Genomic DNA, 24766 nt, shown 5'->3' on the forward strand with positions numbered 1-24766 from the left:
AAGGAAGGAAGGAAGGAAGGAAGGAAGGAAGGAAGGAAGGAAGGAAGGAAGGAAGGAAGGAAGGAAGGAAGGAAGGGCATTAACATTTTATTTTCATAGCTTTTGTTCTTTCATTTATCCAAAGCGGATGTTTTTTCCCCCTACTTCTCTTTTTAGTTTAACCTCTATGTTTTACATTCCACCAGGTTCAATCTGATACAAACCATCAGAAAGGCACACAAACACTTTGTTCAACAAACAGCACATGGCAGCCATTCTTTATTTTATATTAGGGCTAGTCAGGGACATCCAGCTTTCCGAGAAGAACGTTTGACTTGAGCAGGCCTTTTATCTATGTTCCCATCTTGAAAACTTGGAGCATGGAGGATCGAACCAAAATGAACATGACGTAATACACTGGGTTATTGTTTTATTTAACACTTCAGACAAGAAAATTGCAGAAGCATGACTTGTTTTTGCTAGTAGAAGTAAAAAAAAAAAAAAAAAAAACCCACAATCATAACATTGTGGGTAATTACTCTTTTTGTTTGTAAACCGGACAAGACTGAAAGAAATTGCATCACAAGCTCGGCATGTCTTACCTGAAAATCAAGTAACCCAAGGTCATTGTTGTGTTTGCTGACCAGGGCGACTATTGTTGACAAATCTGTTTACACAATATTTTAGCAGAAAAGATATTTAACAAATGTCACACACCTGACCTCCTCTCCTGGTGGGCCAAAGGAAAGCCCAATCCACCAGCTTCTCGGCCCCAGGGAGAACTGTGAAAAGAGCAAAAACTATATCAGTTATATTCTCCTCCAAAGTAAATCATTGTCCCACACCTGAAAGATCACAGGTCCCATTCAGACACACCAATTACTCCTCGCCTTACTAATGGTTTTGTTTCTAATAATCCCCCTCACGAGCCATATGTTACGACCCGTCTAAGGGTGACCAGATCATGGCATGAAGGATCTGTCCTCTCCAGATCCCACGCAGCCAACTCACACAAAGATTTTATCATGTTATTTACTTTAAAAAATATGTATTTTTGATTAAGAAGTTACAAATGGAGCATATGGCTTCAGAGTTACAATGCCAAAAACAACAAAGGGAAACTATCCGAATATTAATTGAAAGTTAATTAAAAGTAAACAGACCAAATGACAAATACGTATCTCCATAATTAAGAAAAACATGAAAAACTAAGCAAACATAAACGGCAGTTCACTCTTACAGACTCTACATGGAGGTAACAGCAGCTTTTATATTTGTCACCTCCACCAATAGGACGTCTCCGTCATCCTCTAGGAACCAGTCAGAGACAGGCACCTGCACACTTGTATACGCTTAATTAAGTTGACGGTGCCCGTCATAACACATACCAACACAACTGATGTCTTTGTGTTGGTATAGCTTCTGACCCCTCTATATATATGGACTTCAGCAAGTTTCCACAAGTAAGAGATGTCTTAGCTCAAACATCACAGGTCGTATGACAAGTAAGCGTAACTGTCTACATTCTTGCTGATTTTCCAATGAGTGCGAACTTCATAATGGCTTTCAGAGGCAGCAAGCCTCTCTGATTCAATCAGACTGACTGCGTTTCTATTCAATCAGTTAAAAAACATCTATGATTATTTAGATTTTCATATAAAGCGATTTAAGATTGTAAAAGTTTCAAACGTTTATTTTTTTGTAGCTGTTTATTTTAAGCCTAAACAACTTATGATATGTTCTACTTTGATTCAAAATACACTGACAGGGTAGTATTGAAATGTAGAAGCAAAACAATCATAAATAGTGGTTTACAGATATATACAGGTGGTATCCTGTCAGGGTTAATCAGTCTATGAAGAAGGCCAATAACAAACCCGTCGTAAGCGCTCCTTGATGAATTGCGACTCTTCCCTGGAGTGAATGGACAGAAGGTAGGCTCCCATCATCTGACAAGCCAAAGACACTGTGTGCCAGCTGTAAAGCTGGTTAGCCAGCAAGTACTCAGCTCCACGGTAAAACACCCAGGCCTGGCTCTCTGGAGGCAGAAAAAACACCACAATGTCAAATATGTAGGAGGGCCTTGTATTTACCTAGATTTACTATAAAGACACCATGAAGCCATGTATCACACCAGGTAAACTCTCTATTAATACAATATGGGGCCCAAGGCAATATCTCTTGCAACATATTATCTTCAGGATAAAAACAACCAGGCACATAAACGTCCACAGCTCTCTTTTAGACATGATGCCTCCTATCAATCAATCCTGGATCATGATTTTTCTAGAAGTGAAACCAACCTACCCTGCAGAATGCTTTCCAAGAATAATGCCAGGATTTTGCAGTACGAAGGCAGAAGAAGAAGGAAACTAAATGTAGCTAATTGTTATCAGTAGGGAACATGCAATTCAGACACACTTACTGCCAAGTATTTAGAGGTTGAAACACTAATATTATATTCCCAGAACTAAAAAGAGTCTTGAAAAATTTAAAAGATAAACATAGACAGGCGTGTTGCGAGCAGCTGAACACAACAGTAACCAATGGGAATTACTGGTTGTTCATCTGTAAGAAAGTATCTAAAAATTCTTCCACTTTCTTGTCATAGTTATATTGTTTTTCTATTTTTTGCTTGGAGAAAATAATTGTTTAATTAATTATGAGAGGCAATAGACTGCATCCAAGGCAATGTGTTAACATGGGCTACAAATATCTATACAGAACCTGATTATATTTGTGATAAAAGCAAAGATTTATTTACTATATTCACTCACCTACTTACAGCCAGTCTGTCTCCCTTCTTCTTTTACTATATTATCAATGTTTTCATTCTCCTCATAAAGTACATCAGTGCATCTTTGTTTAACCATAAAGTGCATTTTTGTTTAACCATAATTTGTGTAAAGGTGGAGCTACTGACAAACCTACTGCTGCCATTTAAAACTGACTAATCCTTCTGTTTTTTGTGGAAATCGTGTGGTTCAATTTGCATTGAGGTTTCCATCCAGGAAGAGAAACGTCTTGAAATTTGGAAACAAAGTCCAGTGGATTGTTTGTTTGTTTTTTTACTTTTTGGGGGGATTTTCTATTTTTCCTTTCCAGAGAGAGGACATTCAATCAGGGACTTTCAATTTTTCTGGCTCCTTTTCTTTGAGCCTTGCACTGTATCTTGTTAAAGGGGAGGGTTTTTTGTCTTGTTTTTTTTTTTTTTTTTCCTTTTTGCCAAACCCTTAGGATAGCTGTTCTGTCTTTGAGTCTCACATAAAATACATCTGAGTTTATTTTCAACATGGTTCATATTGCCTTAGATAATGAATTTGATTGTTGCCTTGTTTGAGCAATTTAAGTTCTTCTTTCTAAGTTCTCCTTCTTATTATTTTAAAATGCATTTAAATCAAATATTACTATATTATTTTTATTAAATATTACGCATGGCAAATTTTAGATATAAAACCTTAAAAAAAACTACAGCGCATGTAAAAGAAGCAAAATTAATGTTGGAAGTAAGGACAGATATACAGACAAAAAAAAAAAACAATAATATTCCTGTATGTAACTTCAGAGCTTATATTTGACATTTATTTTGCTTGGTTTGACCAAAAAAAAAAAAAAAATGGGTAAGGGGACCTGCCAAAAAAGAAACAGATGTGATAACTTCTTGAATTATTGAGAACACACACACTTTTAAACAAATACTGTTATCAAGTAGCCTTGGATTCAATTTTAGCATTGACACTTAGTGAGGTCACAGCTGCTGAAAGACACGGGATGATAGTAAAGACTCTCTGGATGCAACATTTGGTAAAACATTATACTGCAAATGTTAGGCATTCACACTCTACATCTCAATAATATATTTGGGTAGTTCAACCCTTATTGTAATAACTTAAAACTAATACATTCTCAATAAGGATTAATCAGATCAAAAAGAGACTGGTAAGGGAGCCTGTGAGCTAACGCAAATATTATCGAGCTCCTGGAAATCACCAACAATGACAGGTTATGGTTTTATGTGACAGCATTTCTGTTTATTCTTATGTCAAAACTAAGGAGTAGGAATGCTACACAGAAAGATTTCCCTGCACAGCAAAAAAATTAAATAAACAAAAGTAGGGATGCACGATATAATCGGCCCCCTATCGGTATCGGCCTGTATCGGCCTTAAAACTGAATATCGGACATCGGCCACCCCACCGATATTTAACCCGATATTTGATCAGCTTCTGAGTTTCTAAAGTCTAAAAAAAAAAAAAATACTACTTCTTCTTCTTCCTCAAAAACCTCTTTTTTACAGACTTAAAAACTTCTAAAGATGAGGGAAAAAATATTGATACATTAAAATATCACAATATCTTCATATGCTGATGTATTGCCATTTAAAAACACCATATCAATCTCTTTTACTAATGAAATATTGCTATATGTCATCGTTATGCTACAAAATCCCCCAAAAATTCACGAAATTTTGCCATATTTTTATATGTTGATATATTGACGCGGTATCGATCTATTTTACTAACAAAATCTCACAAGAATTTGCAAAATATCACGAGAATTTGTAACAGAACGATGAAATTTCATGAGATTTTGAAAGTAAAATAGGTCGATATCGCGTTTTTAAAAATCAATTTGATAATAGCATATGAAAATATATTTGAGTACATTATTTTTCAAAGTGTCAGAAATGGATAACAAAACTGCTATTTTCAATGACTACTTATTTTTGTCCAGCTTTAACATCGGTATCGGTATCGGTTATCGGCTACATTAGTTTTTAAATATCGGCATATCGGATATCGGCCAAAATCCCAATATCGTGCATCCCTAAACAAAAGACAAGCAGACCTAGCATCAAAAGCCCCTAAACGTTATGAGAGAAATAGCTGCTATGTGTTTACAATCAGTTAAACACTAAGCAAGCATTCAAAACAGGCAGTTTCTACTGGAGGATACGCTTTTAAAGTGCCTGTTTTGTTAGGTAAAAAATTAGACTCAGAGTCTGTGTCCGAATGTCTGCCATAATCATTATATAGGGCACTATATGGTGGTCACGCCACTTTAGATGAGTGTCCGAACATCTAGTGGATGAAAAAGTAATGGGTTCAAAATTTCCCAAAATGCACGTTGAAAAGTAGTGATCATTATTGGTCACTGGATGAGCAGATTTATGCCAGAATGCTTTGCACAGAGAGCTCTCCTTCCATACCATCATGGGATTTGTTGTCACAGTGGCCCGATGTCGCCTACGGCTGTCGCTGCCCGACAGCAGTGGAAAATGACAAAGATGGCGCAAGCGAGGAGGGAAAGTCACATGACCAACGGGGAGTGAAAAATAGGGATCATCTGTCCGAACAGTCAGTTAACTGAGTTCGCTATAAAGTCCACTATAAAGTCCTAGCTCTATATAGTGATTGAGGGATTTAGGGGTTAGAGCAGACCTTCGACACAGCCTGAGTTCTTTTGTACAAAGCTATTTAGAGTTTGAAGAAATATAAAGAAAGAAATCAAATTTTCAGATCCTATCTGTTACACTGAAAAAAATCCAATTAAAAAAGCTTTAGAAGATTGTTATGAATTTATATAATGCCTCTTCACAGTAATGGCCTCTTGGCAGTGTTCTTTCTGCTACTGCTACCTTTTAGTCTAGCACTAAGGAAACAGAAACATACTGAAGCTGCTTTAATGGCTCAGAGGTAATTGTGAAATTCATGTAGAGTTCCAAATGAAAATGTTTCACTTACGCTCAGTGTACCAGTAAGGTTTCTTCAGTTCTTCACCTGCGGTCCAAAACACACTTCACTTAATCAAGCTGTATTCTATTATATATGATGCAACTGTAGTGGGAAAAGGTGCAAGACGTGCAACCTCTGGGCAGCTTGCAGATCCACTCGTGTTTGGTGTCACAAGGGCGTGGCATCAGAGTGTTGGTCAGGTCACTGTATACAGCGCAGTCCCTCCTGTCATCCTCCTCGTTCTTGTCTCCAATGAAAGACGCCACTACCTGCAACAATTGGCATGGTTGGTAAAAAAAAATAGGCTAAAAACTGCATGTTTCCTTCATGCTACAGCACTGGTGAGCTTTCTACAAGCTACAGAAACATATCTGCATGCTTACCGGAGAGTCATCGGACCACTCCCAGACTCCAGGTTGCTCGGGATCTCTTTTATTCAAACCAACCCAGAACCAGCGGCCTTCTGTTCTAAAGAAATTAACATAAAAAAGGAGAAATAGAAAAAAAGAAAACCAAGAAATTTAACCCCACATGCTATGCATTTCACTTCTGAAAAAATGCTCACAAAATAGAACACTGGCCACTGTTAGAGCCAACTACACAGCCCTGAAATTTTTCTATAGAGGCTTGAAAGCAACACACAGCATGATTGGGAATCTATCCCCCTCTCTGTTTGCTACAGAAATCTAATAGGAAGTACATGTTGAGCTAATTAGATTACTTCAATTTGCTTTAAAGAATTTTCAGACTATTTTCTGTTCTCTTTGAATCCATTAAAAATGAATTTGTGGATGTAATGGTGTAACACCCTTCATATTGAGCTCCAAGGAAGTGAAAGAATGCATTCATTACTTCTCAAACCGATACTGCAGCACTCTAATGCTCTAAGAGCTATACCAACCCTTCAAACATGGTGCTGAGCAGGTGCTTTACAAACAACTGCTCCTCATAGTGCTGGAAACTGGCCAGCTGAGCACCGAGGGCCTGGCAGAAGAAGTCTGCTTCCACCCAGGAGCGCTTCATCAAGACTTTCTCATCATGGAACACCTAGAGGGGCAGCACATCAGGTCAGCAGAGTTTAAACCGGAGCAATGCCTAGCATTAGGTTGCAGGAGATTTGATGTTTTTAGATATGAAATATTAAACATCCAAATAAAACCCATTATTCAAGAGCATATTTACTATAAAAACAATTTTTTGTCACCAAAGCAAAAGAGTAAAATCAAATTTCTCTTCTTTTTTTTTTCGTATAAGGCATTGCTATTTTCATAATATCCCCTAGTAAACAGTCCAGTTAATCACTTTTTTCACAGCGGTCATTTTTTAAAACAAAAATGAACAAAAGCGTCAAAAACTTCTTGTCTAGAAAATTAAATGCTTAAAAGAGAAAATCCTATCAGGCTCTTTGTGTCGCAATGTCTCTAAGACTAATTTCAGAAATTTATTTTAATGAATAAATAAGTAACAGTTCAGTAATAGTAAGGAATTATAGTAACTTAACTGTAAATTATGATAAAATAGTACTTTATAAAAACAAACAGCCTGGGCATGTGATATTAATCTGCCATTCAAAGTGAGAGGTAAGAAAGTAGACTATCAGACCTTAAAGCAGTGAAGCAGTCCAGAGTGTGATTCCCAGCCTGGAGGACAGGGGGCGTAAGCATCAATGTGACGCCCTGTCAGAACAGCATCATTGTGGCTGCTGCTCATTTTACACACTGACAAAGCCTTGTGGGATTTGCAGTCTTTCACCTCCCAGTGGCCCAAAGCAGGACCACCAGACATGGCAACGCAGCCACCGGAACTGACTGGTTAAACAGGGAGAAGGAAGCAAGATTCACTTCAAAACCTTTTCTAAACTAGTCAGTTCTGTTAGCCAGAAAACAAGTGGTCACCTGGCTGATGTTTGTTCCAGTTTGAGAAGGTGAGAGGCAGAGAGGAGCCATTCTGAGAAAGCCATCTGTACTCCCCCTTCCCCTCCTCGTCCTTGAGGCCGATCCAGTACGACATGCTGCTGTTGGTTCCGTTTGCACTTAGCAAACTGTTAATAAAAGCCTGCTCAAACCTTCCAGAGTGAAGATGAAGAAAGAGAAGCAATGACATAAAAATCTTTTTTGTTTTGTTTTCTTTCCAAATAGACAACCCGCTAAAGGATTTACCTGTTTTCCAGAGTGAGGAGAGGAGCCTTGCAGTAGTATCCTAACGTTGCCTCTTCAAATGTCTGTTCATGACTAGTTACTGTGTAACAGGAGTGACCATATCTCTTCCAACCCTAAAAAGAAGGTGAAAAAGAATCCAGTAAGTAATAAAAGTACAGATTTTGCAAACAAATTTCATAGAAGACATCATTGCCTCTCCTAGAGGACTTCTTAACAAATAACAATTTCAGTATTGCAAAAAAAAGCAACATAACAGAAATAACACTTATTGTTCCACGGTGGGAAAATAAACCGTTAGAGCCCAAGATAACAGAGATCCTTAGTCACAAGAGTTAAAATCTTATTTTATACATTAGTTAAAGTCTTTATTGATAAATCAGTGTAGTAATAACTAATCTAATCACCTTGACCTTGTCCTGGCAGCACCCACTTTTTCTTTTAAAAAATGTGCTTGAAGATTTTACATTAGGTTTAGTGACACTCAGAATATTAAGTGCTACTTTTAATTCTGCTTCCTTGTAAGGTGATCCCTGTTCCGTCAAATCACATGACGTTGTCTCTACGCATCAATGTTTGTAGCTACAAACCCTTAGTTCATCTCCAACGATAAATTCAGACAACATACTGAGAGGAGCTAAGATCAGTCCTGATTATCTTGATTAACTCTTTAAAGAGGGTTTTAATAAATTGTCAATTGAAAAGAACAAAAGCAATAGAACTTATTACAAAAGGATAATTTAACGAATAAGAGCCTTATAATAAAAATCCTAACATTTAAGCATTTTCTGTTTTTTTTTACTTGACATGATTCGAAAGAAATAGGCTAACTCACTGAGTTGGTACCTCAAAGTAGCACTAATTGCAAACTGATGTTATGATCAACTAATAGAGGTTAGACCTGCTTAAAGTACTAGACACTGCAGAAATGAAAACAGTTAGATGGGATAGCTCCAGCTATGATTAAGTTTTAGACTAAAATACTCGAAAAGTCATCTTCTGACTTTATATTTGAAAGTTTCAGCTTATTTGAATTTTTGTGATACCACTATGTTTGTATCTCCTGCTAAACAAACAAAAGAATTAGCACTTAACACTGAATGCCATAAAGTAACATCACAGCGATGACTTATGCAGCCTCTGTTTGAAAGCATAAATGTTTATCCGGGTCCTGACATGTTAAACCAACTCAGAGGCCTGTTTCTCAAAGCAGGTTTACTGAAAACACTAAATTTTTCTAAACCTATAAACTGAGTTTTCAACATAACAAAGAGAGTTCACTCAGCCTCTGTTTCTGTTACTATAGTAACATTCTCCCTAAAGCTAACCCGGTCAGGAGCAGGTTTTCCTCAATAAACTCAGTTCCTCTGTCTCCGCTCTCCTTAGAGCCAATCATGATGTTTTTGTTCCGCATACATCCAGACCTTATCCGCCTTCACATTTGCAGCATAACATACTTCTTTAAAATTATTTAACAGAACTTTATATTGGTAAGATAACATAGATGTGTGACAATAGCATCATAGAAAACAACTGCACAGTCAAACAGTCACTTAGTGTTTACTGTGTAATGGAAGACAGACATATAATGAGGTGGAACTCCATGAGATGATGAACAAGTCCTACCTGTTAGAACAACGTTTTTAGACTTAATCCTCCCCTGCTGCCAGGTGATTTCACCTAAATAGATACATTGATCCACTACCATTCAAGCAAAAAACTAATTTTCCCTTCTATGGAAGGCAGTATTGATATTTGTTAGTTTGTCTGAATGGTATTACTGATATCTGGAATACAGTTTTTTCTTATTATAATGAACATTTCAAACAAAATGACATTCTTCACATAGAATAAACTTCTGGACATCTAGAAATTAATTTTACATCTCCATATTCCTATTGTTACTGGGCATCATTTGCATTATTTTGACTATGAAGAAATGTATTTCAGATATCATAAATACATTTTCTGTCAAGCTTATAAACATCCAAATGGCCACCTAAAATGTGTAAACATTTATAGGTATATCAAATATAAGTCTTACTAGTACAATTTTGTTTTCCTTTACTTTCTAAAATTCAGTTTCTCCTGCAAAGTTGCAATTTATAAAATCTGTTATTAAAGTTCCATCTAGGAGTTTTATTTTGACCAGGAAGAATCCTATTTTAGTGTTCTTCAAATTGAACAACAGACAGGAGAATGCTTTAAATAAATGTACAATACAGCCTGCCATAGAGTTGTTCAAATAAGAATGCATTATGTCTAGCAGCAATCTTCTTCTTCGCCATCTTCCTTTCCTTTGCAGCTGTAATGCTGTTTTTCATTTATGCATTAAAATCTCTAGTTCTAGTGGTGTGAAATAGGCACTTCCTGTTGCCTGTCGTCATGGTGACCCGTTGAATTGAAGCTCTACTGATAATGACTTTTCATACTTGTTACGCATGTGTTCAACTCTGAGTGGACCTACTTAGAGCGATTAAACTAACCTACAGCAGACTTTCTGAACCCCAAAACTTTCCAACCTCAGGCTAAATCAATTCAGAGTTCAGGATTTCAGTTTTTTGTTAAACCTGCTTTGTGAAACGAGCCCCAGATCTGATTTAGGAAGAATGTCCTCTGTGTTTCTTCTTTCAGCAATATCTGTACTCATTTTAAAAGGGAACATAAGAGGCTGTTTGGACAGGTGGTATAAATTTTGCCCCCTCACCCCTATAAAGCCTGAAACTCTCAGCTGCCTTACGAGATCCAGACCCTCACCCTCACGTTTGCATCAAGAAACTTTTCTGAGACAGCTTTTTTTTTTTAATCAGGAACTAAATTTTTTATTTTTTTTTTAAAAGAACTTAATGCAACACAAGAGACAGAGAAAGCATATTTCTTTTTGCAGTACATCAGGCAAGAATCAACAGACTGCTCAAGCATGACAGTTGATAGCATGCCCTTGGGGTAAATTTTTTGGCCTCCTTTTCCTGAGTACCAAGTAGCCTGATGACTCAGGAGGCTGATATTTTAGTAAACAGAGTCAGGGAGAACCACGGATGCCAGACAATACGTCAGCGGGCGGGTGAATCACCTCTTTGTGCTTCTGAAGGGGCAAGTTGTTGGACTAAGAGTTGAGCTACAGTGGGTGTGTGGCTCTTTTGTGTTGTGGCTCCCCGCTCAACCAGCTCTACATCATCAATCAGCTCTACATTTTTTAATATAGATGGTCTTCAAAAGCTTAGAATATTCTTCTAAAATGTTTTTTTTCTGTTATTACAGTAAACATATAATTTGGAGGTTTTTTTTTTTTTTTTCCCTTGAAAACTCAAGACATTAACAGTTGTCACAAAGAATAATCTCAACTTCCTTTTGATAATAAAAGACAACCAAGAAGAAAGAAAGAAAGAAAGAAAGAGAAAAAACACTGAAAGTATGATATTTGCTTGTCCTGCTGTGACTTTCTGCAGGCATTCATCAGTTTAAGTGGGAATGTTGTGAAACCATGTAATGTGTCATGTAACCTCCTCCTAATCTAAGCCAAGCTTATAGCGTGCCATCTATGACTCGACTTGTTTTTCTCCCAAACACACAGCAGGTAGCTACAGGCTGAATAGTTAGCACTTTCTGCTCAGTCTCCTACCGCAGGACACCCTTGATCCCAGGTTCCTTCACGCTGAACTGGACTCTGGCTTTCCCTTCTGCACACAGTAGGGTGTCGCTCGTCACATGTGGCTAAAAGCCAGTTACCTTTCTGTGACAAAGAGAAGTTTTTTCAGGATAGCAACAAAGGGCACTCTTTCTCTCTCCCCACACACAGCGTCCTACCTCTTTCTCCACTTTGCCACAAAGAGTTGAATCTGACATGTTGGTAGGAGGGTGATACTGGTCCCAGAGAGTCAGAGTTACTGGTGTACCATCTGACCACTCTATGCCTGGTGATGACCCCTGCTTCACTAGGCCGATCCAGACCTCTGTAATTTCCCTGGAATCTACAGATGAGGAAACAACAAAATCTGAATGCAAATACGATTAAACTGCAACTATACTGAATAAGATAAAGGCATAATTTGCATAAAAGTTCCCTTTTAGAAAAGTTTAACCAGAATATTACATACTCTGCTTAAAAAGGACACATAACTTTATTTATATATTTTTTTTTTACATTAAATCAGGCCAAATGTCTCCTTTTTTGCCCAGTTAGGAATATCAAATTGAGATGATTAACACATACATTTTTTAGCATAAGTTTAAACAATTTGAGAAACCTTTATCATGATAACATGGCTGTGAAAGCCTCTGACTGGAGGCATCCCTTTGGAGGTGTATGCTATCGACATACAGCTCCTTGCGTGCCATCATGGAGGAATCAGTGGAAATCAGCCAGGATAACAGGAGGGAAATTGTGGACCTCCACAAGTCTAGTTTATCATTGGCTACAACTGCATGACACATCTGTTCAGACAGTTATAGACAAAAAAAAATAAAGCTATATAAATATTTGGCCATCATGCCATTTCAGTGGTTGGATTTTTGGACTAAAATGTGTCTAAAACCCAGAATCAAAGTCAAAGGAACGTGAAGGTCCTGCCTGAAGTAGGAAAGAAAGCTTCTACCAACATGGCCGTAGGAGCCATTCAGAGAGGAAGAACCACTAAAACATCTTCTTTAGGGACAATGAGCCTAAAAATAAGGAAGCTAGTTTTTTTTTGGAGAGGACATCACAAATCCCTGTCTTAGTCCAGAGGGAACATTTAAAAATGTGAGGAAGGTGGTCTGCAAACTGCGAACACAAATTCTGTTAGAAGGAATGGGCCAAAACTTCAAAAACCTGTGAGAAGTTTGCTGAAAGATGACTAAAATGCACAATATAAAATTAATTTCAGAGAGCAATTACAGCAAATAAAAATGAGCATTTAGCAGTGGGTAGCACTGCTGCCTTGCAGCAATAAGGTTCTGGGTTCGATTCTCGATCTGTGGTCTTTCTGCATCGAGCTTGCATGTTCTCCCTGAATATGTGTGGGTTCTCTCCAGGTCCTCTGGCTTCCTCCCACAGTCCAAAAACATGACTGTTAGGTTAATTGACTTCTCTAAATTCTCCTTAGGCGTGAGTGTGTGTGAATGGTCGTTTGTCTCTGTGTTGCTCTGCGATGGACTAGTGACCTGCCCAGGGTGTACCCCGCCTCTCGCCCATAGACAGTTGGAGATACGCACCAGCACCCCTTGCAACCCCGCTTAGAATAAGCATGACGGAAAAATGGTTATAAAACAAATGTAAATACTGACTGTTCTAGAACAAAATATATACAGTGTACTTAAATGCAAGATTAAAGAAAAGGTTAATGTCTTTGTATTCAGTGCAACTGAATACATGGCAATTTTAAAAACCAGCCTATTTCTTCATGATTGGCTAAATGAAATTAGATGCTTTCTTGTGATCTCATGTCAACCAATTTTCTGTCAACAGGTTTTGTGATCAATAAAATTAATTATACACAATGTTCTCAAAAATGCTCAGAGTGGAGAAAAATACAAGACCTAAAAATATAACTACCTACGGCAAAGAACATCATCTAAGAAACATGTCTTAATATTAAATATAATAATTGAACTTTATTAATCTGACATTGGAGATTTTTGCCTCTGTATTTAACCCTTGGTGAGCAGTGCACTGCAATCATGGGGCGCCAGGGAAGCAGGATGGAGTGAAGGATCATTGCTCAGAAACCCAGAGTGGATGTCTGTGGGAGTGGGTTTCGAACTAACAAACACAGGATTCCAAGCTCTATTCCCTAACCACTAGGCCCCCACTCCTCCCTTGTGTTGTGTTGAAGATATTCAACTATAGGAGTTGGATCTGGTTGACTCTATGCAAATAATTCATTTGGTTTTTTTTGTTGTTTTTTTTACAAATCGGACTGTTTCCCATGAGTTTATGAACAATTGTGCTTGAATGATTTTCAACTAAAAGTACATCTCATAAAAAACCCCAGAAGATAAAAAAAAAAAATAAAGATTCAAAAATGAATTAAATGCAGCAATGTTTTCTAATAAGGTCCTGCAGGATGCCAGAAAGGAGAGTCTCACTTTAATAAAATTCCTAACTTTTGCCTGTTGGGAAAACTTCTATCTAAAACCAATATGTTAACTGTCATGTTTGTTAACATATAGTCGATTTCTCTTACAGTTAGCCAGCAGATTAAGCAGCATCTCCACCTCTGACAAGGAATGTACACTGGTGAGGTTTGCACCCAGAGAGCCACAGGCTCGGGACGACTCCTCCCAGCTTCCAGCCTCTTTTTCCGCCAGGGTGCGGTAGCAAAAGCCATTATGAGGCCACCAGCCATCGGCGCACTCGGTATGGACGTACTGCCAGTTCTCTGAGAGGGGAAGAAGCAAAATTTGCAATAAGTGAAGCAAAACAAGCACAACAAAAAGGGCAACAGGAACAGAGACGAAATTTTAAAGTTTCCTCTCCAGCTGTCCAGCACCTGGAGAAGTATCTTAGCTCCAAGAGCAACAATAGGTATAAAAAAACACCAAATGGGTAATATCTGCTCCTTAGGCTCATACCTGCCACCAGAAGAAGCAGGAAAGCATCCAGACATTTGAGTGAGCAGTGTCTGTCTTTAGGATTTAAAGGGTTCTTACCAAGTGGCTCCACTGTGCTGGTATTATTTGGTGTCTTCTTGCAGATGTAAGGCAGTGCAGACTCACAGGAAAGACTCTGCCACTGACCTCCGTAGGCAGGATTATATATCCCACATTGCATGTCAGTCTCTAGCGGACCAGCTGCAAGAGCTAAACAACAGTTAAGGTTGAGCCTTTTTTATTTCGACATGAAGTTGGTAAGAAACTTGAGAAGCAGATTTAATAAGTAAGCAGTACCTGTAGTGAAATTCACTAGTGAAACAGGAGCTCCATCTGACCACTTCCATCCGTACCCGTCCTTAAGATGGTTCAGCCCAAACCACACCATCACACCAAAATTTGCCAGTCGATCTAACCCAACATATAAAAAGTAGAAGTAAAAAAACAACTTCAAGTGGCATCGTAAATTACAATTAAAGCACTAGACCTGTAAAAACCCAAAAGCTTTTCAGTACAAGTCAGCACGTTGTTGACCGCATAAATAAAGGTGATATGGTACAATTTCTATGGGATGCCCACCTCGGATGTACCTGTGCTCTGCCAGGCTGGTGATGCTCAATAGATTCCCCCCTTGAGCCAGACAAGTGGACAGCGCCTGACTCCAGGTGAGGACGGTGTACAGGTTGAATTGGTAGCATGCCTGGAGCTCTTGGTTTGAATCCCAGAAGTGCTCACAACTGGAAACTAAAAGTTCAAAAATGTAGTAGCTAAGCCATTTATGAGGCATTTAAAGAGACTTTTAAGGATTTTAAGGAATTTAACAAGTAAAGAAAGTAGGCGTGTCCCAATCCAACTTTTTCATTTCTTATACGATACAGATTTAGCAGTTTTGAGTATTTTCCCGATACCGACATTGACCCGAGAAGATATTAGCATTAATCACATATACTTTTATTACTTATTTTGTAGGGCAGAATGATGGAAAAGGCTTGATCAAGTAATATTTATCAAGCAGAAGACACTAGTTAACATAATGTATGAGAAAAACTGACCCCTAAATGATTTACCAAGAAAAGTGAAGGGTTTCTAAAAGCTTTCTAATATCGGAAATTTCAGGGGCAGGCTGATATATTCCGATAATCATTTTTTGACTGATAAAAGATCGACTTCTGATAAATATCATATCATAACAGCCCTAGAAGAAAGCAATTTGATTTTCAGTTTACTGTATTTATTTGAAACATAATGCGGTACATTCTGATATCAAAAAGTTTTTACCACTATTTTCCCAATATTTATCTTGTTCTTAGTTTTTAATCTTTGTTTTAAACTCAACTTTGTTTGCAACACTATGATTAACTTGTTACACTGCAAAAAAGGGTTGACTAATAAGATAAAATACAAAATCTGATAGAAAAGGTATTCAAAACAAGTGGAATAATCATGATTCTACGCAGCACGATAATTTTATTTGATGGGATTTCTTGAATTAACATTGCATTTTAAAGATCAATTAAGAATAAAAAAAGTCTTGAATGAGATTAATTATCCAGCACTTCAAACAGAAGTTAAAAGTTTTGGGGCAAGCTTCCTAAATTCTTTGATCTTTCATTTATTCTAATTTCTCATGCAGGCAAACTCCCTGCTTTTCTCCCCTTCAACCAACCCTTGCCTAGATGTTTCAATGTTAACCCCCACTTATGGTGCTGCCTCCATCAACAGATGCAAATATGACAGTTTGCGCAGTTATGTTACCTTCAACAGGGCAAAAGCCCCATTTTTCAGACAGATCGTAGCGATCGGTGGTAGAACACCAGTGAAGATCATCCTCTCGGCCCTCCGTCGTACACTCCACGTACCATTTGTTGTTGTAATTAAAAGGAAAAACACAAGGATATCCATGTGCGTTTCCCAACAGAGTGTGGGTTTCTGTAAACCAAACATTTCATCAGCAGTGAGAAATATAGTACTTTCTATACAATCAGTGCTTCATCTACCTTCATATGGATGCGAGCAGGGGCCTTCTCTGGGCGTGTTGTGTCTCTTCCATTCATAGTACACATTCTTTTTTACCACCACCACACCTCCAGATGCTGTCAGCTTCCACTCTGATGCGCCATAAAGCATGTTTCCAATGCAGCGCCACCATAGCACTGGATATTTCATGTCACACTCAAACATGCCCAATGGCTCTTTTATTTCTGAAATGTTAAGGCCTAGGCACATACTGGAGCCCAAGTTGAAGAGCCTATGCCTGGAGACCCACTTCCACAGCATACGGCGCGTGGGTTGCTCGCAGTCCACCAGCAACACGTATGAGCTGATCACTGTCACGCAGCGCTTGAGCTGGACACTCTCCAGGATGAAGAAGCCCTTTTCTGTAGGGAGAGGGAGCTGAGATAGTCAAGTGGGTTGTTGCTATACATATTACAGTTAAACATAGTAAATTAATCTAAATGAGTGTGACGTACAATAGCATTATTTTCCATTTAGAATAATTAATCTCAGTGTTCCCCCTAATTCTTTGTTACACCTACAGTATATTAATCTCGGGGTTCTCCCCCATTAGTTAGAACTGAAAAAGCCTCTTAGATGAGAGGTGAAACGTCTTCTAGAAAATGTCCAGTTGCATAAACTTCATTTTTTCAGCATTGACCATGACTTGGATGACTGAGAATCTTCCCAGATGTCCAAAATAATATGTTTCTAAGCATTATGCATTTCACATAAAGCAATGAGCCAACCATTTCTTCCCAAAGCAGTTTGACGTTTTTGTATATTTTTTCTTTTGTATATTTCTTTATGCTAAATCGAGAAAAAAAGAACGCATGGTTCATTATTTAAGGAAACATTTTAACTTGAGCTCACATTGGCCTGCTGGAGACTGTTACATTCAGATGTTTTAAACTTGTTTGTGTTATAGCTCAAGCTGCTAGCGAAAATTGTTTTTGAATGGGGTGTTTTTCAAGTATAAGGTATCAAATGTCTGTGAGACCAAAAGTATTTTCAGCTTTCAGACATCCTTGCTCTGTTTTCACTGGCAAGAGCAACAGTGCAGCAAAATCCTGAATTACTTGTGTTTGGAGAGAGATTTATAATGACTCAAAGGGAAAATGGACATCAGAAATCTGCTTTTACTGCCAAATTGGAGTTAAAACTAAATGTTTCAAAATAGCACATATTAGTGCCAAAGCGTAAAGCTAATTGACATAAAATATGACATAAAAAAAAGTTTCAAATTTTGCAAATTGTCAGAGAAATTGTGTCTCACTCAGCTGTTTGGATCTCCACTGAATATTTCATTTTTTAACAACTTTGGCAGCTTTCAACCTCAGGAAGCAGTTTGCACTTCACCCAATTTTATTTCAATGTAAGTGCAACATTTTCTCACACAGTAATTTATAATAGGATGTGCAGGGGGTGAGGGGTGCTGGAGAACTTCACAAAAGTGTGCAGGAAAGTAAATCAAGCCTGTTCTGCTAAGGGGTTTGAAGAATAGACATTTTGGTGGTGCTTTATGACCTTTCTTTAAATAAAGCAAAGAGACAAATTTTTCACAGCAGCTGTCCCCAATGGTCTTCTGAGACCGCTGCCCTTTAAGTGTCACAGGCCAGCGGGTGGTACGTACTTTATCCCTGCTACAACATCTTTAAATCAGTCCTTGTAACTGAAGACTCCTGTAAATTGGATGATCCTATATGACCTCTGTCCCTTGGCCAGATTTTGGACTCAGTCCCTCCTAAGACTGAAATTAAAAGTTATTTAACACTAACATTATCGACAAATAGCAGAGAAATTCCTTATTTCAATTACAAGCATGGGCTTGAGTGATCTATTAGTATTTAATTTTTTTTTCTCACTGTCATTTCCATTTGTTAAACTTTGTCTACTTGCAACCACATCAGTTGTCATGTGACAGGAGAGTTAATGGCAGGATAGCAGTGGTAGCTCCGTGAAAGGAAGAGAAACAAGAGAAAAAAATCAAGGTTAAGTTTTCAAAACAAAGAGAAGGTTCATTGCTCCTCATTTCCAAACACATATTTTCTATGAATGTACAAATTTTATATTGTGCATTTTGAGTATATTTCATACTTACTCAAATCAGAGATAAGCAAGCTGATATGTCATGAGATTTTAAAAGAGATGCAATATTTATATTTAATGTATATATTAATATAATTTCATTATAATTACTATCTGGTTATGTATATAAACACTGATGAAGTAGAACAAATAAAAATATTTGTAAACATGAGTTGGATTTTCTGAAAAATATCATGACCAATTTGAGAAACTACCTTATTGAGAAAGTAGCATGAAACAAACAAACAAAAAATATATGTTTCTCTTTATTTGAGGTTTTACCAGCCCATCATTTTTCCCCCTTTGGACTATAACTTATTAAAGAGGAGAAAAAACGCACCAGGCACGTTGATAGAGGTCATTTGAAAATAATTAGTTCATACACTGCAAAAAATTAAAATCTACATTTTTTTCTTAAAATAGGTGCACTTTTTCTTGAATTGAGGAGGAAAGTGAGACATTTTGTCAATGGAAAAAGACAATCTACATATAAAATAAGAAAAAAAACAATTCCACTGTCTTATTTCAAGTGCATATTATCTGATTGTCTTATTCTAAGATGGAAAACACTCATTCCATTGGCAAACTATCTCATTTACCTACATGTACTCAAATTAAGGGCAAATACACTTCATTTAAGAATGTTTTTCTTCTTTATAGATGTTTTTCCAGCGTATCCTTTGCATATGCTTTTAGCCTATTTTAGATGTTTATTTTCTAGTGTTTTTTCTTCTTCTTTTATCAGAGCCAATCAAAGAACAACTGTCAAACTCTGACCTCTGGCTGCTCAATCCTTTTATCTCTATTTACTCTAGGCCTATAGCCAATAAGTCCCTTTGAAGCAGCTTGAGCAAAAAACTGAATAAAATCCTTATTCACGGGTCTTTCCTTTCAGCTCCGTTTGAGCTAAATAACATAAATATTTGTAACTTGATAACCTCATATTAATTTACCAAGACGAAATATACCAGTTAGATATGCTTTATTAGTTTTCTTAGGGAGCGTTTTATTTTGAAAAATAGGAAATGCTTGTTTTCAGCCTGGTCCTGCCTTTGTGTTTGTAATCTACCTCTTAAAAAACTAAATCTATATCATAGTCACATGCATGACTCCAGAGAGAACATGATATTCTACATTAACACAAAGCAGCGCAGTTACGCAATACTGCAGCCAATCTGTGCGTCGTGGATCTATGCGGCTGTAAAAGAAAAGAAGCGCTCTGCAGCTGGATGATGGAGAATAAACTTACTGTAAAGCTCAGCGAGCTGGTTTTTCCCCAGGACCTCATCGTCCTCCTCAGGGTTACACAGACAGACTTTAGAAAACAACACAGTTAAACAAGCGAGCGCCACGAAAGCAGAGAGCGAGTCCACGCAGCGCCAGAAGCGCAGAAACATTTCGACAGATGGTTGAAATGTAGCAGAGCACAGAGTGAGCGCTCATTCTCCAGTTGTTTTCGGGATCTGTTGCCTTTTTTTTTCTCCCTCCTCTCTTCCAGAAAACTTTCTCCGGAGTTTTGTCCTCCAGCAGCGACGTCACGTCTGACGGAGGAGTTGCAGCAGCAGCAGCAGCAGCTGTGCCGCCCTGCTGTCCTTCCACTGGGACAGGAAACTTTTTCACCAAAGGTTTCCCAACAATCCCCCTCCCAAAAAAAAAAAAGTAGTTAAATATAGAGGAAAGCAGCATCCACAAATTTCCCAAACACTTCTCTGATGGTTTGGGGCGGAGCTAGATGGGGGGCCAGGGGTGGCCATGGCCACCCTGAAAGCTGATTAAAACTATGTTCACACCAAACACAGCAGCAGCAGCAAAAACGTGTCTGCTGCTTCCTTTTTGCTGCTTGCACCAGTTTAGTTCTGACTCCCGGCTGAAGCAGCTTTGGTGCTCTCGCTTCGCAGTCAAAAAGTAGGACTAAGTTGAGCGGAGCTACCCTTTCCTTTATTTGCCCTGCAGCTATATTTGCTGTGATCAGTTGGAATAAAGTAGTTTTAATATGTTTTTAAGTGGGAAAATCCACCTGAAAACTTAATCAGTGCAGTCAGTTCATCCAGATTACAGTACCATCCTGCCTTCAAATATTATTTCTGTCGGAGCCGCTCAGAAATCCCATTCAGCAACAGCCTCTGGCCCGGTCGCCTCCTTGCGGTTTGCCGCGGCAGCTGGTAGGTGGTTTTCATGTACATAATCCAAACTGCAGGCACCAGGATAATAAAAGTGAACATGTTTTGCTGGCAGTTTTCAGCATTTTAACCTGATTTGATGTGTGCAAAATAAAATGGGGATATGCCATTTTTGTCAAATAACAATGATTTAAACTCCAACCAAAAAGGGTATACTATCTTTTCTGTATAAATAGTTTAACTCCTTATTTGTTCTTGGGACTCTATGAGACAAATATTTTTTCCGAAGGGTTTTCTACTGATAGTTTATCAAAGTTTTTAAATATATGTAAATGTACATCAGCTAGGCTGTATGATTAATTACTATATGAAAAAATAGTACTCCTTTGCAGGTGTAAAGGGATATTTCAGATTATTTAAAGTGGCTTTCCTTATCAAATGTCATCATGTTTTGCAGACACCTTTTCCCTCAGTTGTAAAAAACATTAGTTTTCATCAAAGATATAATCTATCGGCTAATTAAAGTTTAATCAATTCTAAAAAGTAAATGCCTGGTTAATAAAAGAAAGTTGCAAAAAAAAAAAACATAAATAAACGCAATTAACACAAATACTGTTATACAGTTCCTTACTCTTTTGTTGCCTTTAATCCATCCTCTCTCCATCAGTCTATGGGTGAAAGGTGGGGCACACACTGGGTGGGTCGACAGTCCATCACAACTTGCATTTCATAAGATCTTATTTTCATAATTGTAATATACACTAAAATATATTTTGACCCATGGTCTGCTGCAACAGTTATCACATATAGATTATTTGGTTCCTTCCACATTTGAAAGTGTTGAGTTTGTGCGCAGCTTTTTAAAACCATTGATGTACAAGTATACATTAAAACTAAGGGGTCTGTGAAGCACAGTCACTAACCACCGGAGTTGCCATTTCATTCAGTTTATTTAAATAGCACCAATTCACAAAAACCAAAAAAAAATGTCAAGGCACAAAAGAGCAAAGGACAAGGTAACACACCTCCATGTTGATCCCTCAGCTGGAAGACAAAGAAAGGTTGGATGCCTTTTTGCTGTGTTGAGATGCAATCAGTTAACAAATTTTGTTACTTGCAAGGTGGCATAACCCTTCTTTGTGTTTGTGCAACACAAGCATAATATACATTGTATTGGAAGATTTAAAATCCAAAGACCTTTATTTGCCAAGCTGACAAAAGAAGCAGAGCAACATCTGGATTTCGTCCCGAGGCAGCAGAGCCCTGTGTAACAATAAATTGGCCAGTCTAATCAGAAAGACTTTTACAAAAAAAAGGTTTTAAATGTATTTTTTTTTTTTTTTTTTATTAGCTTGTGCTGTAATAATTGTGAGGGAATCACACCAAAGTCCTTCTTTAAATGGTTTTCAGGTTGAGACACCTCAGCTTTTGTTTTAAATATGCATAGAATTATGTTCAAAAACCAAAAATAGCTTCTAATTTCTATTAAAACATTTGGTTAAAAAAAAGAATAGGAGTCTGATATTTTAGATATATCAAAACGGAACCTTCAAATATTCTATTCCATGTATGCGTTTTATTGTCAATCAAATTTCTTTTTAAAAAAAATTTTATTTGATGACAATTTATGGGATGTTATGGATTGATGGCTAAAGTTAGCTCTATAACTAACGCAGTGTGGTAGGATAGTGGTCATATTTTGCACTTTAAATGACCGACATGTCATGAGTTCATGAGATTTGCTGTATGCAATAACAGGAAGAGACAACTTAATTTAGAGAAAAACAATCCTAAAAAAAATATTAACATATTAAAGTCCCTTGAAAACAAATCTATTCCAAGATCAGTGAAAAAAAATCAGTGGACAATGAAATGCTAAAAGAAACTCAAAACGTTAAATATATAAACTTTTTAACAGCAGTGTGATCAGACAACAGGACAACACAGCTGGTTTGACAAGATCAAACTTTACCTTTTGTCGCTGTCAAGTACTAACAAGGACATACATTCAATCAAAACTGCATATCAAGTAATTCACAGTAAGAAGTAGTCTTGATTAGTTTTCCCTTAAAAGAACAACAACAAAAAAAAACACAAAAGTTTGCATTATTAAAGGCTCAGCCTTGCTTTATAATAAAGCAACAAACACAATAAAACATAAAAACAACACAATATTTACAAACATTTCAATGAATCAGTTTTTCAGTAGTTATCCACTTATGTGTGTCCCTCTTTACCAAGCTAACATAGCAGAAACATTGACTTTTAGTGTCTTTCAGTATGTTACCAGCAGTGCACTTTAACAGAAATTCATTTGTGACGTTTTTCTACCATCTTGCATCATCTATGATGTAAAACAGAATGAAAAGTTATTTATTTAAATCTCAGACCAACGTATCTAAAAAGCGCTGCATATGCACTGAGGTGCAGTCAGATGATGGCTTTCAATGCCTCCAGTTTATCATCAGTAGTGATTTATCGTACATTCCTTTCTGTGTGTGTTTTTATAAGTCACATTTTTAAATGTAGATGTGGAGCTTTTGAACAGAGGGTTGGTCCCCTGGAAAAAAAGACAGAAAAGACAAATCTGTTTTGACATGATTAAAAACAATTTTAAGGTCCACATATTATATGAGCAGAAACCAACAGAGCGATTACTTTAACATGGGCTACGGGAGTCAGTCAAGAAGAAGCCATCTTTTCCAAACAGAAATCCCTCATGATTAGGCTGAAGTTTTTAGCATTCTACATTGGAAGCTTTCAAACTTAAAAAATGCTCTATTAATTGAAAGCATCACAACATGGGGCTATTATGTGGGACTAATGAAGATAATCTCAGTAACTCCAAGTAAAATATAGATTAGTGGCTTTCGAAAAAATCCCCCCTCAAAATAAAAAAAACAAAAAAAAAAAAAAAACTATAGGGTGCTGTTGGTTTAAGTGATGGAAGCTATAGATTTTCTTTAAAATCATTTTTTTAGCTGGGATTCCATGAAATTTTAAAATGTAAAGTTGAAATTTACTTTGTACAAGCCAAATGTTGGCAACACCATACCACCCCGCACCGACCCCCCACCCCCCCAGGGGGCAGTATCACTCCCGTTGAGAAATATAGAAAAATATATAGACAGTGGAACCTTGGACTTGATGGGTTCTATGCACAACTCCACTGCATCCAGAAGCTCCTTTGTTTCCTGTCTGTCATTAGTGGATAAATTGATTACATCAGTAACCATGACGACAATGGCTAGACATACCTAGGCCCAGTCCCAAACTGGTCCCAAAGCACTAACCCTCAGTTTGTTCATTCCCGCGGAGGGTCCACCACATTCTGTGCCATCCCAAACCACGTAGTGGGTAGGGAGAATGGACCGTTCAGCCCTTAAGCAATGAGTCTGCCTTAAGTGCAGGCTCGCTGGAATTTGGCAGCAGGTATAACAGCACTTAAATTTGCATTTAAATGCAAGTTCCACCGGTTTGCTGTATCTTCATCACACTGACGAAAAATCACAAGTTAGATATATGAAAAAACTGTAATTAATTCAATAAAGAAAGGTAATCTTTGAAATAGTTATATTTGACTGTATACATTTGTTTTAGCAAGGGGCAAATATGATGTTTTATGTCACCCTGTGCCACAGAGCTACAGCCATGAACATGGTGCGTCACTATGGTGCCATAGCAATGACTGCTTTCTTTTCCGTTGGAGGGAAGGCCAACCCATTCTCTTTTATATCCACACCTTTAATCAAGGAGCCTTCCACAGCTGCGATAGTTAGGTGTTAGTGGTTAGGGAGCGGCTTGGGATTCAGCCCTAGTTTAATCAGTTCATCCAGTGATGACAGGACACTTCAGGAAAGTAGTGGAGTATTGCATAGAGCCCATTGGGAGTTCAAACATCATGAGGATCCTGTGCGTTAGGTAATGTTGGAATGCAAAAAAAGCAGGCTAGCTTCCTGTTTATAGAGTGAGAGAGAAGTTAACCATTTTGAAAATGTACAGAGTAGAGTCATGGCAGAAAACAAACCCATTTTAAAAAGTTTTCTATCAAATGTCTGGGGCTCGTTTCACAAAGGAGGTTTACTGAAAACTCTTAAGTTTTCTAAATCTGAAAGCATGGAAA

At 37.6% G+C, this 24766-nt stretch overlaps 2 protein-coding genes across 4 annotated transcripts in view; both read right to left on the reverse strand.

The window, feature by feature from the left end:
• pla2r1 (phospholipase A2 receptor 1) overlaps window positions 1-20078 on the reverse strand; it is a 33344-nt gene extending 13266 nt beyond the window's left edge. The window contains exons 1-18 of one of the 2 annotated variants that reach the window (XM_015371287.1): window positions 19773-19920; window positions 16438-16818; window positions 16196-16369; window positions 15020-15184; window positions 14738-14851; window positions 14501-14650; window positions 14035-14229; window positions 11678-11841; window positions 11493-11603; window positions 7874-7986; window positions 7610-7779; window positions 7317-7522; window positions 6616-6761; window positions 6098-6182; window positions 5848-5983; window positions 5724-5759; window positions 1857-2017; window positions 697-761 (exon numbers count right to left, since the gene is read on the reverse strand). In XM_015371287.1, the coding sequence (XP_015226773.1) occupies window positions 697-761; window positions 1857-2017; window positions 5724-5759; window positions 5848-5983; window positions 6098-6182; window positions 6616-6761; window positions 7317-7522; window positions 7610-7779; window positions 7874-7986; window positions 11493-11603; window positions 11678-11841; window positions 14035-14229; window positions 14501-14650; window positions 14738-14851; window positions 15020-15184; window positions 16196-16369; window positions 16438-16818; window positions 19773-19920 (2720 nt within the window). Of the gene's footprint in view, window positions 1-696; window positions 762-1856; window positions 2018-5723; window positions 5760-5847; window positions 5984-6097; window positions 6183-6615; window positions 6762-7316; window positions 7523-7609; window positions 7780-7873; window positions 7987-11492; window positions 11604-11677; window positions 11842-14034; window positions 14230-14500; window positions 14651-14737; window positions 14852-15019; window positions 15185-16195; window positions 16370-16437; window positions 16835-19772 lie in introns of both variants that reach the window. The other variant, XM_015371288.1, reaches the window with a different exon arrangement.
• A 1903-nt stretch (window positions 20079-21981) lies between these two features.
• itgb6 (integrin subunit beta 6) overlaps window positions 21982-24766 on the reverse strand; it is a 24816-nt gene continuing 22031 nt past the window's right edge. For both annotated transcript variants that reach the window (XM_015371292.1, XM_015371291.1), the window contains one exon: window positions 21982-23203. In XM_015371292.1, coding sequence (XP_015226778.1) covers window positions 23108-23203 — 96 coding nt within the window. In that variant the 3' untranslated portion in view covers window positions 21982-23107. The remainder of the gene's footprint in view (window positions 23204-24766) is intronic.

This window comes from Cyprinodon variegatus, unplaced genomic scaffold (assembly GCF_000732505.1).
Source record: "Cyprinodon variegatus isolate N-32 unplaced genomic scaffold, C_variegatus-1.0 Scaffold55, whole genome shotgun sequence".
Classification (NCBI taxonomy): Eukaryota; Metazoa; Chordata; class Actinopteri; order Cyprinodontiformes; family Cyprinodontidae; genus Cyprinodon; species Cyprinodon variegatus.